We start from the raw sequence: 16,237 nt of genomic DNA on the forward strand, positions 1-16,237 counted from the left end.
AATCCAGTAAATGTCTGAATTATAGAATGTACAAAAGTGAATTCAGATTTGAAAAGTTTTTAGATATTTTACCATCTCATTTAGCTTTGGTACTATTGCGTTTTAGATGTATGAACCATAAATAAATTGCCTATTGAGTCTGGTAGATTTTGTAATATACCAAGAGAATTAAGAGTGTGTAACCTATGCAATACTAGCTCACTTGGTGATGAATACCATTACTTTTTAATTGTCAATTCTTTAATACTGATAGAAAAAAATATATTACTAGAGAGCATAGTACTAATGTTAATTCAATCAAGTTTTCTATGTTAATGAATAGCACAGATAGGAGTATATTGTTAAAACTTGCAGTATTCTGTAAAAAAATTATTTCAGCATTTAAGTAACTGATAACTAAGCTTATTTTCATAATGTAACACTTTCATTTTTGATTTATATTTGCCATGTAATACATCAGCATATTTCGTGGATATCTCTTTATATGTCATACTATATGTATATATTATTGTATATGTGACTGATGCCTCTATGAGGCCCAGCATTTTCAATAAACTGTTCAAACTGTAAATTTCAGATTTGGACAAAAATGTTGATTTTTAAAAATGGGCTAAAATATTTAATTTCATATATGTTTACACAGATTGTAAAATATCAGCAATGATTTGTTTTAAATTTCATATTTAAAAGTGACTTATGACTGAATTATACATGTATAAGTAAACTAGACAGAAATTCTCTGGTAAGTTAGCTGGGTCGAATCTTCTTTGTACGAAAAATATTTAGGGAACGGGATAACAGAATTTAACAACTCCCGGCGCTCACAAAAAAAAATAACCGCGCAAATTTTCATTAAGTTGTGAAAGAAGTTAGATTTACAGAATAAAAAGGAAATAGGTATAAAATGATTATGAAATTATGAATGATTATTAAAAATGATTGTTTTGTACAGTGTCTATTTATATTTTCACCTCTTTTACGCGAAATATTGTCAAACATCTTGATGATTTCCCACTTTCGGCGTCGTAGTTTCGGTTTGAACTAGTTCCTGCTTCCATAACATAAATAATTAAAAATGTCGCTAGATCTATTATTTTGTAAGTATTTTGATGTTGTGCGGAACAGTTCTAACAATACTATAAAACATGTTCGCTGAAGACAGAGTGCCAGACAAAATATTTTGCTGACATTTGAGTAAACAGGTCTAGGATTTCATGATATTTATGGACTGTCCGTAAATTTATAGACAGTCTAGAAATTTAAAGATTTTTCAATCCATAAATTTACAGATATTCAATGTGAAATTTGCTGTTTTTAGTTTTACAATAAAATCCGCAGCTAAAAACAAGTTGTTTTATTGATTGTTTATATTTACAAAGGTAATGGGGTGAGTTTCATCTTTGTATGATGATTTTGAAATTTTTGTTAAACGTGAAAATTGAAAGTCATCAAACTGTTCTGAATCTTAGCAAACTGTTACATTTAATCATATAATACCTTACCTTATTCATTTTAACCTGCGGTTTTAAATATCAGTGCAACTTCTACTATTTTCTTACTTAATGTCTGTAAATTTACAGATAAGAAAATCTGTAAAATTATGGATTGTCCAAAAATTTACAGACTGTCCGTAAATATAATGAAATCCTAGACCTGGTAAATATTGCCAATTTATTAATATGAAAAGGCAAAGCCTCAAAGCGAGCTCGATGTACTTTTTACGTGAAATAGTATGAAATAATCGCTCATTTTTATTTCAAATGCAGTAACGAGTGCGTGTACCGTCACACGTACTGTGTTAAATATGGCTCCGCCCCTGTTGTGAAATGAATAACGAGTTTTGAAAATGTTGATAAAACTTTGTTTATTTTATTTCACTCTATAATTTATCAAGCGAAATAAAGATTATTTAAAGTGAAATTAATGTAAAACTTAAAGCGTTTGCGACATAAAAATAGCGTACTTGATTTATTAGTTTTGCACGTGCTGTTTGGCGCTACATTGTGACGTCATGTAAACAATACTTTAAACGTCTGTACAGCGTTAACGACTGAATAAAAGATATTGGTGTTCGGATTCATTTTCTTAGTTAGACCAATTTCTTTCATTCTAGATAGTTTTCACAACAAAATTCGACAAAAAAATTGTTTTTATTTATCAGATTTCAAACAAAATGGCGCCTTCGGTTTTCATTTTTGATACACAGCTTCCGTTATTCTGGTTCTCTGTCCAATTATTGTTCCCATAGACGTGCACGGGTGACCAGTCTATACATCCGTTTTCAGTCAGAATTCCTCAGTTTTTATCGTTATCTTTAAATTCGAAAGGTTGCGATGTGTCCAATTCGGTACTTTGGACGAAAGTTTTCAAAACCATCACTTAGCAGGTACTCGCGTTACCGTAAAGCTCGCTTTGCGAGCAGGCCCTTTGGGCCAGCTCGTCGAGCTCGCTATTAAACAATGCTTTGATTTAAAATATCAGTGGTTGTAAAAGGAATAATTTTGTATTGTGTATCAAAATTGCTAAACTAGTTTGTTGACATTGATTTTCCACGTGTGTAATTAGATTTAGATAAAATGTGTATAGAGTGTGCAAAAGGCGTTGCATTCCTTGCGTTTATTTATAGTATAGAGGGGGTTGTAATAGAATGCGAAATGGACTCCATTTCGCGAAATGAACTTACCGCCTACGAAATGGACATTTGTTTGTTTAACCATGATGAGTAATATTATTTTTATTAATTTATGTTTAACATATGACATAAAACTACAGATTGAACCAGTTAAAATTACTATTTTCCTATTTTATAGTCATATTTCTGAAAATAATCTGGCCTCTACGAAATGGAGTTTTCGGCCACGAAATGGAGTATTTGCTTACGGAATGGGCATTTGCTTTACAAATTATGGTGTAACTGACATGTCACAAAGGGTATCTTTCTATTCACTTAACGTTTATTCTGGGACAAAATATATTTTTGTCGAGAGTTAAACATTAAAGAGACAAATGTCCATTTCGTAGTCGAAAAGTTCATTTCGCGAAATGGAGTCCATTTAGCATTCTATTACTACCGGTATAGAGGGGTACATTTGCCGTTATATTTAATTATTTGCTTATAGAATGTCAATTTCCTGTGGATATACCCATGGAATTGGGAATTTCAACGATGTTTTGTTAAAATTTGAGAAAAATTGCATGACTTAAATTTTGCAGTGATTAAATGAATGCAAAGAATAACAGTCTAGGATGGCATCTGCAAACATTTAAACACCATAACAGTGAAGAAGCCCCAAAGATTATAGAATTTGTTTTTCAATATCTTTATTCTGTAACTTTTAATTGGAAATATTTTCCTGTGGATTGAGAAAATGATATACTATTTTCAATTGGGAATATGACCGAAATATTGGCTATAAAATAAGGCGAAAAATATCCCTGATTTTGCTTTTCTTCATACTTTTTATCTATCTATCAATTCTCTGACTCTTGAGTACTGCCAACCCCTCTTATAATGATTGATATAATATCTTGAGTACAGAATAACGTTACACGTAAGTTTGATGCATAGATTTGAGTACAGAATAACGTTACAGTAAGTTTGATGCATAGAATAGATATAATTTTCATATCACTTTCAAAAAGAAAAAAAACTTTCCAATGATATTCATTTGTTTAATAATGATAGCATATCTCCTTGAACCTTTTCCTTCAGAGTTAAAATTATGGGCAAGTAATTTGTTTGTGAACACGTATACTTTACTGAATTTCAACAACCTAGTCCTATTAATATGACGTTGCTTTGAGAAAGTTTTTGTACTTCTTGGCACAAACTAAACTGGTTGAAAGAGTAATAACTGACCTTGACGCATAAATAATCCGAACACAGTAAAAAAATTATTATAAACTTGGGTAAAAATTTAAAGTGTTTTCAAATAACCTCAACTTTTTGTTCACTAAAACTGCCTTAAAATGTTCTTTTTACTAAAACTACTTTAAGATAGTTAGAAATATCTTGAAGACAGGCCACTGACTTGGGAAAGATTTTTGAAACAATTATTAATAAGGCCTTTTTTCCCCTATCCCACGGGTTCGAATATGGGCCCCATTCCCCAACCAAATTAACTTATGTTTTTTTTTTCCCAATCCCAAAAGAAATATTCCCAATCTAGAAGTCGGCCATTTGAAAGAAAAAGTACAGCATTTTCTATTTTGGTGTCACGAAATAGCGTTACGAAATATATTCATGTTTTGTGAATTAACCTTTTACCCCATGAGCATATTGCTAAAAATGGCCGTTTTCATTGAAAAGCCTCCAGTAACAAGTTCAAACTGCTATGAAACTTTGAAAAATGCTTCAATACTAATGAAACTTGGCACAAATGTTGACTACACCATAGCCTATGTAACATCATGCTCAATGGTAAATTTCCTGTTACCATTGGCAACTGGGGGGACGTCTCAAAATTTTGCCAAAAATCAACTATTTTGCATTGTTTTTTTTCCATCACAAACTGATTTCAAAGTGCTGCAACTTCTCAATGAATTGAGATAGAGTAAAAGGCTTTTCAGCGTCGGTTACTAGTTACCCTAAGATCGACCTGAGGCCATTTTTAGCCTGTCACATGTTCACAATTTTCTTGGCGAAAAAAGCCTTTTACTCTATCTCAATTCATTGAGAAGTTGCAGCACTTTGAAATCAGTTTTGATGGAAAAAAACAATTGCAAAATAGTGATTTTTGGCAAATTTTGAGACGTCCCGCCGTTGCCATGTGGTAAACAGCGAAATTTACCATTGAGCATGATGTTACGGGGGCCTATGGTGTAGTCAACATTTGTGCCAAGTTCATTAGTATTGAAGCATTTTTCACAGTTTCATAGCAGTTTGAACTTGTTACAGGAGGCTTTTCAATGAAAACGGCCATTTTTCGCAATATGCTCATGGGGTAAAAGGTTAAAAGAACGAAAACAAAGCAAAAGGCATAGTTTTCTGAGACCAAAAAAAAATTCTTTTTATCCAGACCAGGGCAAAAAGAGTAGGGGCAAAATATGTGAGTTGGTCGCGTTACTGCAAACATACATTTTTTAAGGATGGCCTTGTTTAAGCAATTGTAACACCTTGAATGCTAGCATATTTTCCCAAATTGGCAAATTTTACAATAACCTTTTTTCCCAAATTGGACAATTTTACGGCTCAAATTTCCCAAATTTGCCATGTGGCATTTTCCCAAAATAGAGGAAAAAGACCTGTTAATATATCAACAAGAAGTAGATAAAACATATAAATTGTAAAAGTAAATAACAATGCTAATTTTCAAGCAAATTTTTACTTTGAGACTATCTACTGTTGTATGGTAAAAAGACCATGATACCGCATTCAGTTTCCGTTTCCATAAATAATTTTTGTAGTGCATCTTTACAACAAACTTTGTTTAAGTGGTTCAATGTTTGAAATATTCACAAAGATACGGAAGATATTGCAGAAATATGAGATTTGGTGTCGGAGTTATCTAGCCACCAGTACTGTTAATTTTAATATCAGCTAACCAGTAACAAGCCCGTAATGACTAGTATATTGGACAATTCACAAACGTGATTTTTTTATTATTGGATTTATTATTTTGTTTGTAACAGAATTGAGACGGTTTCACAGTCAAACAGAGTGCTTATGGTTCTCATTAACTTTTTATTATTATTATTAAAATTGATTATAATTTCAGGACAAAGTCTATTAGAACTACAAAAAAAGGCATAAATATGTCCAGTACATCAGCAAAACATAAAAATTTTGTATCTGAGCCAATGGGTGAAAAACCTGTGACAGATTTAGCTGGCATTGGGGAAGTGTTAGGAGGGAAGCTAAAAGAATTAGGGTTTGAACAAGTAAGTTTTTAGCTCGACTTTTCTATGAAAAGGGGAGCTATCCTACTCGCCCCGGCGTCGGCGTTAGCGTCGGCGTTGGCGTCACACCTTGGTTAAGTTTTTCGTACCACCCCACTTTATTTCAGAAGTATTACAAGTATGGCTTTGAAACTTACCATACTTGTTCACCATCATAACCTCCATCTACAGACAAGAGTACATAACTCTGTCAAGGTTTTTGACAGAATTATGGCCCTTTTTTGACTTAGAAAGTGTATTGAGCTTGGTTAAGTTTTTTGTACCACCTCACTTTATTTCAAAACCATTGGAGGTATTGCTTTGAAACTGACCATACTTGTTTACCATCACGACCTTCATCAACAGACAAGAGGACATAACTCTGTCAAGGTTTTTGACAGAATTATGCCCCTTTTTGACTTAGAAAATACATTGAATATGGGTAAAATCCACTTATTGCCTTAACCCTTTGAGATATTGCTTTGAAACTTTTAATGCTATTTCACATCATTACCCCCATCTGTACGCAAAGAGAAGGTAACTCTGTCAGGGATTTGTTTTAAAAATTAAGGCCTTTTATCGACTTAGAATCTTGGTTAAGTTTTTTGTACCAGTCAACTTTTTGACTGAACTGGTTGAGATATTAAATTGAAAGTTGGAATACTTGTTTACCATCATGGTCCCAAAACATGGGCAGGAGAAGGTAAGTTCTGTTAAGGATTTTATTTGAATTATGGCCCTTTTTGACTTAGAAACTCAGTTAAAATTTTTCATTCTTGTCCACTTGTTGACCTAACCATTTGAGATATTACTTTGGAAGTTGGAGTTCTTATGTGCCATCATGAGACCTATCTGTAAGCAAGAGAAGATAACTCTGTGAAAATGTTTCTTGATTTGTACTTAGAAATTCCTAGTTAAAGTCTTGTGTGCCCTTAACTGTCAAAGTTTTGTTTTATAGGCAAGCACTAAAAAAGTCGAGCGCGCTGTCCTTCTGACAGCTCTTGTTTCTTCTTTAGATTAATCGTTACAAAAGTCAATTTTCAGCCCCTAGATATCATCTTTTGAAAGGTACCATCTCTTGGCGAAAGCAATAAATTTTATTTTATACATTTATAATATATATATATTTACGCATGATGATGTATAAAAAATGTTGTACAGCGATGGAAAATTTGATAAAGTGACAAGCTCTTTTGTTTTTGGCGGAGTTTTTTAAACCTATTCTCTTGTTTGGACTTACTTGAATAGCCAATGAAATTTTTTAATTTTAAATCAATACTGAATAGTAGCTGAAATTTCATTTTGTGTATCCTTTGAAAGTTAATCTTTTTTAGGCCCCCCTATTGAATAAAAGAAAAAAACTTCCCACATTGTTTTGAATCATAAGTCGGTCAATGTATAATTTTACTCAATATTGTATTTTTTGTTTTGTTTTATGAAACAGTCAACATGAAAATATGTAATTAATGTTATTATGTATTGCCATTTACTTTTTTTTATCGATGCATCCGTTGAGGGCAGGAGGGCATAGTGCATTGCAACCATACATATATATTGATGAATCTTTACTCCTCTATTTACATTCTTTAATGTTCTGTATAGAAAAGAGTTTGTTTCACAGATCAAAGCCAATATAAGCTTAAAAACAAAGAGCTAAAGTGTAATGGCTACTAAATGCACATATATATTTTCAATTAAGAATGCCCTATACATGTAGAACATCTTTTTTCCCAAATGTACATTTATCTCTTGATAATAAGACCCTTAAATAAAATTTTCTTTGTCTTTAATTGATGTTGAAAGCTCAACTGTATTGATTGTTATAGATTCCAAGGTTATCCCATTCAACACCTTACAAATATTTCATTTATAACTGTAAAATTATGACAAGGAAAAAGAAACAAAAAACATAATTTTGATCTGAAAAAAATATCAATTAACACTTTGCCCACTTTTAGATATAAAATGACATTGTTATTAAAAGTCCATTGCATACAGTATGTTTGATGTTTTCTAATTACATAGACCCTCTGACATCACTGTGGTTTCAAAATCCATACATAATGGCCATTTTATAGCAGTGATGACAAAAAAAAATAGAAAAAAAATCAATGCAAAGGAGACAACATATTTTCAATTTGTATGAACAAAACATGTACTTTTACTAAAATCATTTAAACTGGTATAAAAGTGAATTATATACAAGAAAATATCAATACATGTATTTTGCATCCGATATTGATGTATTGGTCAATATTGCTTTTGCATCTGAATCAAATGGCAGCCCTACTTCAAAGTATTGTTATTACTTGTACTGATTGACATAAATGTTCAATACTTTTGCCATGATATAGATATTATAGTACATTTTTCCTTAAACTTGATTACAAAATAGAAACTTATTCAAATTTATATAATATATAATAATAAAGGAATTTTATTTCTTTCAGGCATATGTGGTCCCTTAGGGCAAATTTCTTGTGTTCCGAAAAGATCAAGAACTATTCGTTGACTGGTTAAAGGAATCAATCGGGGTAACAAAAAAAAACAGGCGGGTGATTGTTATAACTGTTTGAATGAGTGGTGCAATCAGTTTCTGTGAATGTTGAACATGTTCGAAAAGCAAATTTTTTTATTTAATCTAACCTTGTAGAATGTTTAAAGGTTAATTAAATTTTTTAAAAAATTATATCTCCTCTACACATCAGCTTATGTTATAAGCTCACCTTGCCATCTGTGGTTGAAAAGCCCTTGACAATTTAAGACATGCCATCATCAGTTCAAAATAAATTTTTAAAAAAAGTTTAAAATTAAGATGTATATCTGTATGTTTCAATAACAAGAATAGTATGTTCTACACAAACATGAGCAAACAACGTAACTTAGTAATAGAAATTTAGCTAAAGATGTTTTTAATGACATGCTATAATTATTTATGTTTTTATGAATACATTTTGTCAACTGTAGTAATATAATTATTGTATAGCACTTAGCTTGGTATTTTCTTAGTTAGTGTGACTTATTGCTTCCTGCAAACATTTTGCATTTATTTCATAATTTTGTTTGTGCTCACAATTTTGTTTTTAAAAAAATGTGTTTGACAACTATTAATTTTAGGTATGCTTTCATGAACTTGCTTGTACAATTTGTTGGTTAATAATCTGTCGTTTTTTGAAGTTTTCTTTGTTTAGTATGATTGTGAAAATTAAAGAAAAATTACTGACTTACTGATTTTTGGTATTAACATGTAGGCAGGTATACTGATAAAAAAAGCTTTCAACCATAATTTACCTTTATTTATTCTTATTTTTTTTTTGGAAAATATTTGGATTTTAAGATGCTGATTAAAGTGTTTATATGTTATGAAATATTTTTAAAAGAATTTATCAACAGTAAAATTATATTGGTTCCATAATCTTATGGTTGATACACGAAAGAGTTGTAACATAGAATGTCTCTATTATTTAACACACATGATTATGATACGTAATTATAATAAAATGTTACAGAAAAATATAGCTATATACACTTTAAGGTCTTTTGTAGCTCAGAAAATACACATTGTAAAATCAGCAAATGAAAATTTGTTCTTAGAAAACTCCACATCAAAAATATCACATTTAGATGAAGTTTGTATTTATAGCCATTGTAGGATGTTTTTCAAACTACATATACTAAATATTATGCATAAGGTTGCTTGGTTACAGTATTCTTATGAATACATTTTACCAGTTATAAATTAATGCTTTTGTAAGAAATTAAACCTCCAGTCTTAATCTGTTGTTTTTGGACATTTGTTTTAGGTTGTTTTTTCTTCAAAGAAATACATTACTGCATTTAGATATCTTAATTACATTTTTTTTTCTTGATTTTTAAGAACAGTTTGTCACTGAAAAATAGTCAACTGGCTGAAAACACTTGACATAATTATTGCAAATATAGATATATCTGTTTGGGTTATATTTAAATACTTAACAACAAAACAATGGAAAATACTGTAAATTATTCATTTTGGTAATGAAAGTGAAATCAGATTTTAATGTCGTATGTATGGTAGACAAATTTTATGTTGTAACAGTAGAATGTAGTGATTAACGCTTTGTTTATTATAATTTATGATATAATTGTGTATATAATAAAATTGATAAAATGTTAAGTGACTTGAGTTGTCAGTGTATAAAGGGAGACAAATATGTATGTTCATAAAAGTATACAATGTATTTGAAAATGTTTCCTCTATTTTGTTCTTGACACAAAGTTAAAGGTGGAAGCAAAGCTTTCCAGTTGTACATGCTACCTACTTTAAGCTTACCTGGGCAAAAAAAGGCACATGGTACTGGTGCTGAGCTTATATAGAATAATTGGCTGCCTATTGTTTGTCCAAATTACACCTCTGTAACCACTTGACCAATTTTGATTAAGAATGCCTGGAATATTCCTTGCATAAAGCTCTTGCAAAGATGTTCCAATGGGTCTTGGGCAGAGCATATCTGAGTCACAGAAGCTAAAAACATTCCAAGTGCAATCTTTAAAATCTCCGATAGTGCAATGCCCGAATGTGAGGTATTTTGTGTGTAGCATCACCTAATGCAACTGTTTTTCATGTTTTATTGTAGCTCACCTGTGACATGGTGAGCTTTTGTGATCACTTCGTCTGGCCTCCATCCGTCCGTAAACTTTTACTTTTGGAATTGATTCTTAAAATTTAATTGATTGCAAGTACTCATATAAAACAATGATTCCCATTTTGTAAAATTGACGTTCATCCTCAATATATTTTAAAACTTATTTCTAACCTGTGTTTGCATGAATATTCAATTAACGAGTAAAAGTGGTACGAAAATTGTGATATTTGAAAAATAACCTGAAGATATAGCTAAACTGTCAATAACATTGTACTACTGAAATGTGATCTAAATACATGTATTAATTAAAATAATTGCATAATGAGTTAATGTATTGTAATTTTATTTTTCGAATAAGTTCATGACCGTTTAGAATAATATGTAGCGAGGTCCGTAACAACATGACTTTGATTGGTAATTAATAAAGTTAGATCATGTATTAAAAAGAAATGAATACTTCAAAAGTTGCGTCAAGTCCACGACCAGTTATACTGCTATAAATATTATGTATTTTAAAACTTACAGTATCCGTATAAAACAATGTCAGTAGGTTTATTAATTTATTAAAAAGGGTTATTACTCGTGTACATATGACATTGCAGTGAAAAATATTGTGTACTATAATTGATTATTGCAATACTGCCATTATAAAAATAGCTTGTACATGAACGATCAATGACTTTATTGATCGCTATGCTGAAGCAAGTTGTTCGCTGGCCGTTCCTCATAACAATGTGAAAATACACGCGAATGTAAGAAAGTGTATAAAGGAAAATAAATACGACTGTGTTTAAGTGGAGAAAAATGAAGGATCATATTTCTACATGTATTGTATCTGTTTGCTACATAATGAAAACGGATATTAAGCGTCTGTGGACCTCTGATTATTTGTTAATTGACATGGAAAAAGGTTAGAGAAGCTGATAAAAGCTGTAAAAACGCGAGAAAATGATTCCTCCGCACCTGATGGTGGGTGGGGTTGGGTGATCGTGTTTGCGGTTTTTACAGGGAACTGCCTCATGGATGGATGTATAGGCTCGTACGGGATATTCTACCCGGAGATAATGAGAACATTCAACTCGGGACCAGTTGTGACCTCCATGGCTGGTTCGCTTTTACCAGCCGTACATATGATTTCAAGTAAGTATATCTTTATTTAAAGAAAAATATGATATTGATTTTGTGCCTCTGAACCAAGAATTCGTGGGTTTGAGCCCTATTAGGGTCTCGATAATGTCAGTTTTTTTCTGTGTAGTATATATACAGTATAGGTTTTACAGATGGACCTAGTATGTGGTTCAAATAATCAGCAAGCTCTCCATTGAACTAAAAATCAGTTATCAAAAAATGTAAGTTTGCCAGAAAGAATTGTTTTTTTAAAAATTAAATCATTGCATGCAAGCTATCGGAATCGATATCATTTTAATAATGTATGAACAAGATACGAGCGTATTTAGTTGATTTCTTTCGATATAATGTGAGAAATGTTTCCTTCAATACTATATGTAATTTACTAATTTAGGAAATAATAATAAATATTCGCAATATAAATCGCCATTATTAATACATGATTATTTTTTGTCTTAATACATGCATTGATACGTCTAATAGGTAATTGGTTTAAGCTAAGCAGTTTGATATTTACTTAAACCAATACGCTGATAAAAATATAACGTTGATCATTTCATATCAAGTCATTCGATAGCCATCTATTGAAGTAGAATTGAACTAGTTTGACTCCATATTTTAAAAGTTTTTTACCACTATGTTTATCGTATATTATGCATGTTTTATTGCTAATTTCAACACAGAATGAGTCATCAGGAAATATATAAAGAGAAGCTATGTACATGCATCAAACTGACAAATTAATCATTGCATAATTCAGCAAAAGAGAATAACATTTATATTATTTTCTTGAAGCCTATACGGAATTTTCATATTGTTATGATTTAAATGAAAGTGCGATTTGCCACTGATTATATGTTTATACAATGCTCATGCGCTTTAATTGAGACGTCGGAATACTCGCTATTTTTTTATTGTAAATTAAATTTCATTCATTCATTCATTCATTTGAAGCAAATTGTAATTTTAATAACAAATAAGCGTTCGTTCGTTCATTCATTCATTCATTCATTCATTCATTCATTCATTCATTCATTCATTCATTCATTCATTCATTCATACGTTTTTGTTCGGTTGTTTGTTGATTGTTTTTTTTTCTTTAATTGATTAATTGATTGCTTGATTGCTTGCTTGCTTGAGTGATTGATTGATTCATTCATTCATTGTGTAATATTACCATTACAAAAAAGTAACTGTCTTATAGAGTTCGGGGCCACTTGTGGGAACTGACCAATCCCATGTCCTTGGAAATAGAAACGGAATCCCTTTTCCGCGAGAAGCGTACGTTCCTTTCAAATGTAAAGCATCCTCTACTTTAGGGATTTTGACAAATTAACAATGTCCTAGGGATGGGGAGTAAGAGTCCGGGAAGGATAAAATGTAAAATTACCTAATGTGACTTATACTTTAACCTGACCCATCAAATGGAAATTATTACCTATATAAATTAAATAGTTTTTCATTTCCGAAATACATTGTATATCCTTTAACATGTGTTTCGTGTTACCTTGAATTTCTATAATGATATCAAAACTATCATTAAGCGTATCAACTCCTCAACTAACATTTGCACTAACGCAACTTCAAAAATGTATAGGCTATATTTGCTTTTATCACAAAGCTTCCGTTTCGCATTTAATTGCTGTTTGATTATACATGTATATGTTAAATAAGCGAACAGTATTTATTAAAGCTATTAACTTTAAAACGAAGTATTGATCCCATGTGTTCCACGAAATGCATGTTCTGCATTTTCCTATTTAACGTAATGCATGCTCTGCACTTTTCTATTCAACCTAATGTATGTCCCGAAGTTTTTTATTCAATGTAATGCATGTCCCGAAGTTTTCTAATGTTCCGTATTTTTCTATTCAACGTAATGCATATCCCATATTTTTCTATTCAACGTATTTTTCTATTCAACGTAATGCATGTCCCGTATTTTTCTATTCAACGTACAAATGTAATGCATATCCCATATTTTTCTATTCAACGTAATGCATATCCCATATTTTTCTATTCAACGTAATGCATGTCCCGTATTTTTCTATTCAACATAATGCATGTCCCGTATTTTTCTATTCAACGTACAAATGTAATGCATATCCCATATTTTTCTATTCAACGTAATGCATGTCCCGTATTTTCTATTCACATAATGCAATGTCCGCGTATTTTTCTATTCCAACATAATGCAATGTCCGTATTTTTCCATTCAACGTAATGGCATGTCCCGTATTTTTCTATTCAACGTAAAATGCATGTCCCGTATTTTTCTATTCAACGCAATGCATGTCCCGTATTTTTCTATTTTTTTTCAACGTAATGCATGTCCCGTATTTTTCTATCCAACGTAATGCATATCCCATATTTTTTTCTATTCAACGTTATGCATAACCGGATTTTTTTTCTATTTAACGTTATGAATGTCCCGAATTTTTCGTTCAACGTGATGCATGTCCGGAATTTGTCTGTTCAACGTTATGCATATCCGAAAATTTTCAGTTCATCATGCGTGTCCCGACTTTTTTTTTATATCTTACATAATGCATGTCCTGCGCCTTATCTTGAATCCTCTGAAGATTCCGAACTTTTTGTCTATTCATTATTTTGCAGGCCCTGCGGTGGGTAGAATGAGCATGAAGTATGGAAGTCGCCCAGTGTGTTTTGCAGGCAGTTGTATAGGTGGTCTTGGATTGGTTTTAGCATCATTGTCAAACAATATAGCTGTGTTCATGATCACATTTGGAGTTATATTGGGTATGTTTATTGTAATGGTAAAAACACGTAAATATGTAGGAAATGGCAAAATTTATAATCCACCCACTGCAATATTCCAGTACAAAATAAAAACGACTTGTTTTATAAAATTTGTCGATTCCTACAATGTTTTTGTGATAAGTTATTAATGAAATATTTTTAAGGGTGATCAATAAGTGATAATGCAATTACGCTTTTATGTAATAAATATAAGAAAAAAAGGATGAAAGTGCTAGATAAATTTCAAAACCTGATATATTTATAACTACAAGTAATTGATTTCTGTAATTATAGATATCCGATTTTGTTATATTGTAAGTTACTTTTTATTTGCCATGAGTACAGCATATAACTATGTTTTTTATCATGGCCATCTTTATAACGATTAAAATACAAGTTTTGTTGTCTTTGTTTTAGTTTTTTTTTTTTGGTCACATATGTATATGCATTTTTTCACAGGTTTGATTCACCAAATATGACTTTTATCAAGTTTACAGCTCTACAGTACGGAACCAACATTCTGTGATTCATTGACTCATGCAATGTTTATATACGATCATACCAATGGTCAGTAAATAATATATTGGTTGTAAGTACTTGGAGAACAGCTAAAGTGGTATGAAAAAATTGGTAAAATGTCTGTGATGTAGAATTTAACCCTGAACATGTTGAAGTTGTATTATGGATTTGCCGTGATTTCAATATCAATAGGGCGCCTGGTTTGACTGAACGGATGTGCAACCTGGTCTGTCCCTGCACTAGTGGTAAAGGTAATGACATTCTTTAGCATGCAGGTAAAGGTTTAATATAAAGTTGAAATCAAACATGTATAAATATCATGCAACAGAAAATGCATGTAATCTAATATGCATATAATTTTTATGTCACCGTCCTAGAAACGTGCAAACAAATTTTGGCGTAAAACTTTTTATATAGTCATATACATGTAAATGTCTAAACGACCATCTCCAAATATTCTCTTTTCATTGATTAGTGCGACAAAGATAAACTGGCTTCTATGTTCACCTTCTGTATTTGTTTCAGAAACATCTAAAGCGAGATATTTACTTACATGCTTGAATTCTTGTTTGTATATAGGAGTAATATCTCACTTTGATTTATAAATCTTAAGATAATTGAAACATTTCTTAAAATTTCAGTATAAAATGCGAAGAAGGAGTTCCATTACAGGCAACTTTTAATCATGTATTTCGATAAAGAAATTAAAGATACAAAAAAAATATATTTTCAGCTTTTGTGAGACTTTTAGTTTATGAATTTTATTCCATGAATTGGACATTAGAAACTGTTTAAAGGATTGAGGACTATTTGCCTTTTTATTGGAACATACGATCACAGATATGATTTTATAAATTCTTTTCAACGAACTGCCATTGTAGATTTCATATATCCCAAAAATTAAAATCAGTGTCAAATAAGCAACCAATTTACTATCAGTATATTATCAGATATATCATGGCTAATCACCTATAGATGCCTTGAAAGTAAGCATTAGCCAGCTGAATTCAATTTATTGGACTGATCATTATCAATTAGTGGGATATCAAAATAAAAAATTAAGTAAGTCGCCCAACAGTATAGAGTCTGGTCGGACTGCACATTTTCTTTTATTTTACCTACTACCATATTTTTTTTCTTGTCAAGTCATGTACTACCCTATATTTGTTTCGTACGTTTTTTTTTCTACCGTATTAACTCTTGTTATTTATTATTAGAATTAATAACTTATTAAATAATCATCTTGTTCTGATTAATGAATACTGTTTTTTTCATCAGGAATCGGTATGAGCATGAACTTTCTGCCAGGCCACGTGATCACAAATAAT

The 16,237-nt window shown here is 31.1% G+C and overlaps 2 protein-coding genes across 2 annotated transcripts; both read left to right on the forward strand.

Moving 5' to 3' along the window:
• Positions 1–746: 746 nt before the first annotated feature.
• On the forward strand, positions 747–8,617 carry LOC132721274 (barrier-to-autointegration factor-like). The gene is given in 4 exon segments (XM_060705553.1): positions 747–897; positions 5,718–5,880; positions 8,328–8,417; positions 8,420–8,617. Coding segments are annotated over 3 exon segments (276 nt in total). The 5' UTR covers positions 747–897; positions 5,718–5,754; the 3' UTR covers positions 8,480–8,617.
• Positions 8,618–11,179: 2,562 nt separating this feature from the next.
• On the forward strand, positions 11,180–16,237 carry LOC132721273 (monocarboxylate transporter 4-like; the record flags this gene model as incomplete). Its single annotated transcript, XM_060705552.1, is given in 3 exon segments — positions 11,180–11,642; positions 14,247–14,390; positions 16,188–16,237. Coding segments are annotated over 3 exon segments (315 nt in total), but the record flags the coding sequence as incomplete, so codon positions are not given.

Source organism: Ruditapes philippinarum, unplaced genomic scaffold, assembly GCF_026571515.1.
Source record: "Ruditapes philippinarum isolate M1 unplaced genomic scaffold, ASM2657151v2 ctg16283_1_1_1_1, whole genome shotgun sequence".
In the NCBI taxonomy this organism is placed as follows: domain Eukaryota; kingdom Metazoa; phylum Mollusca; class Bivalvia; order Venerida; family Veneridae; genus Ruditapes; species Ruditapes philippinarum.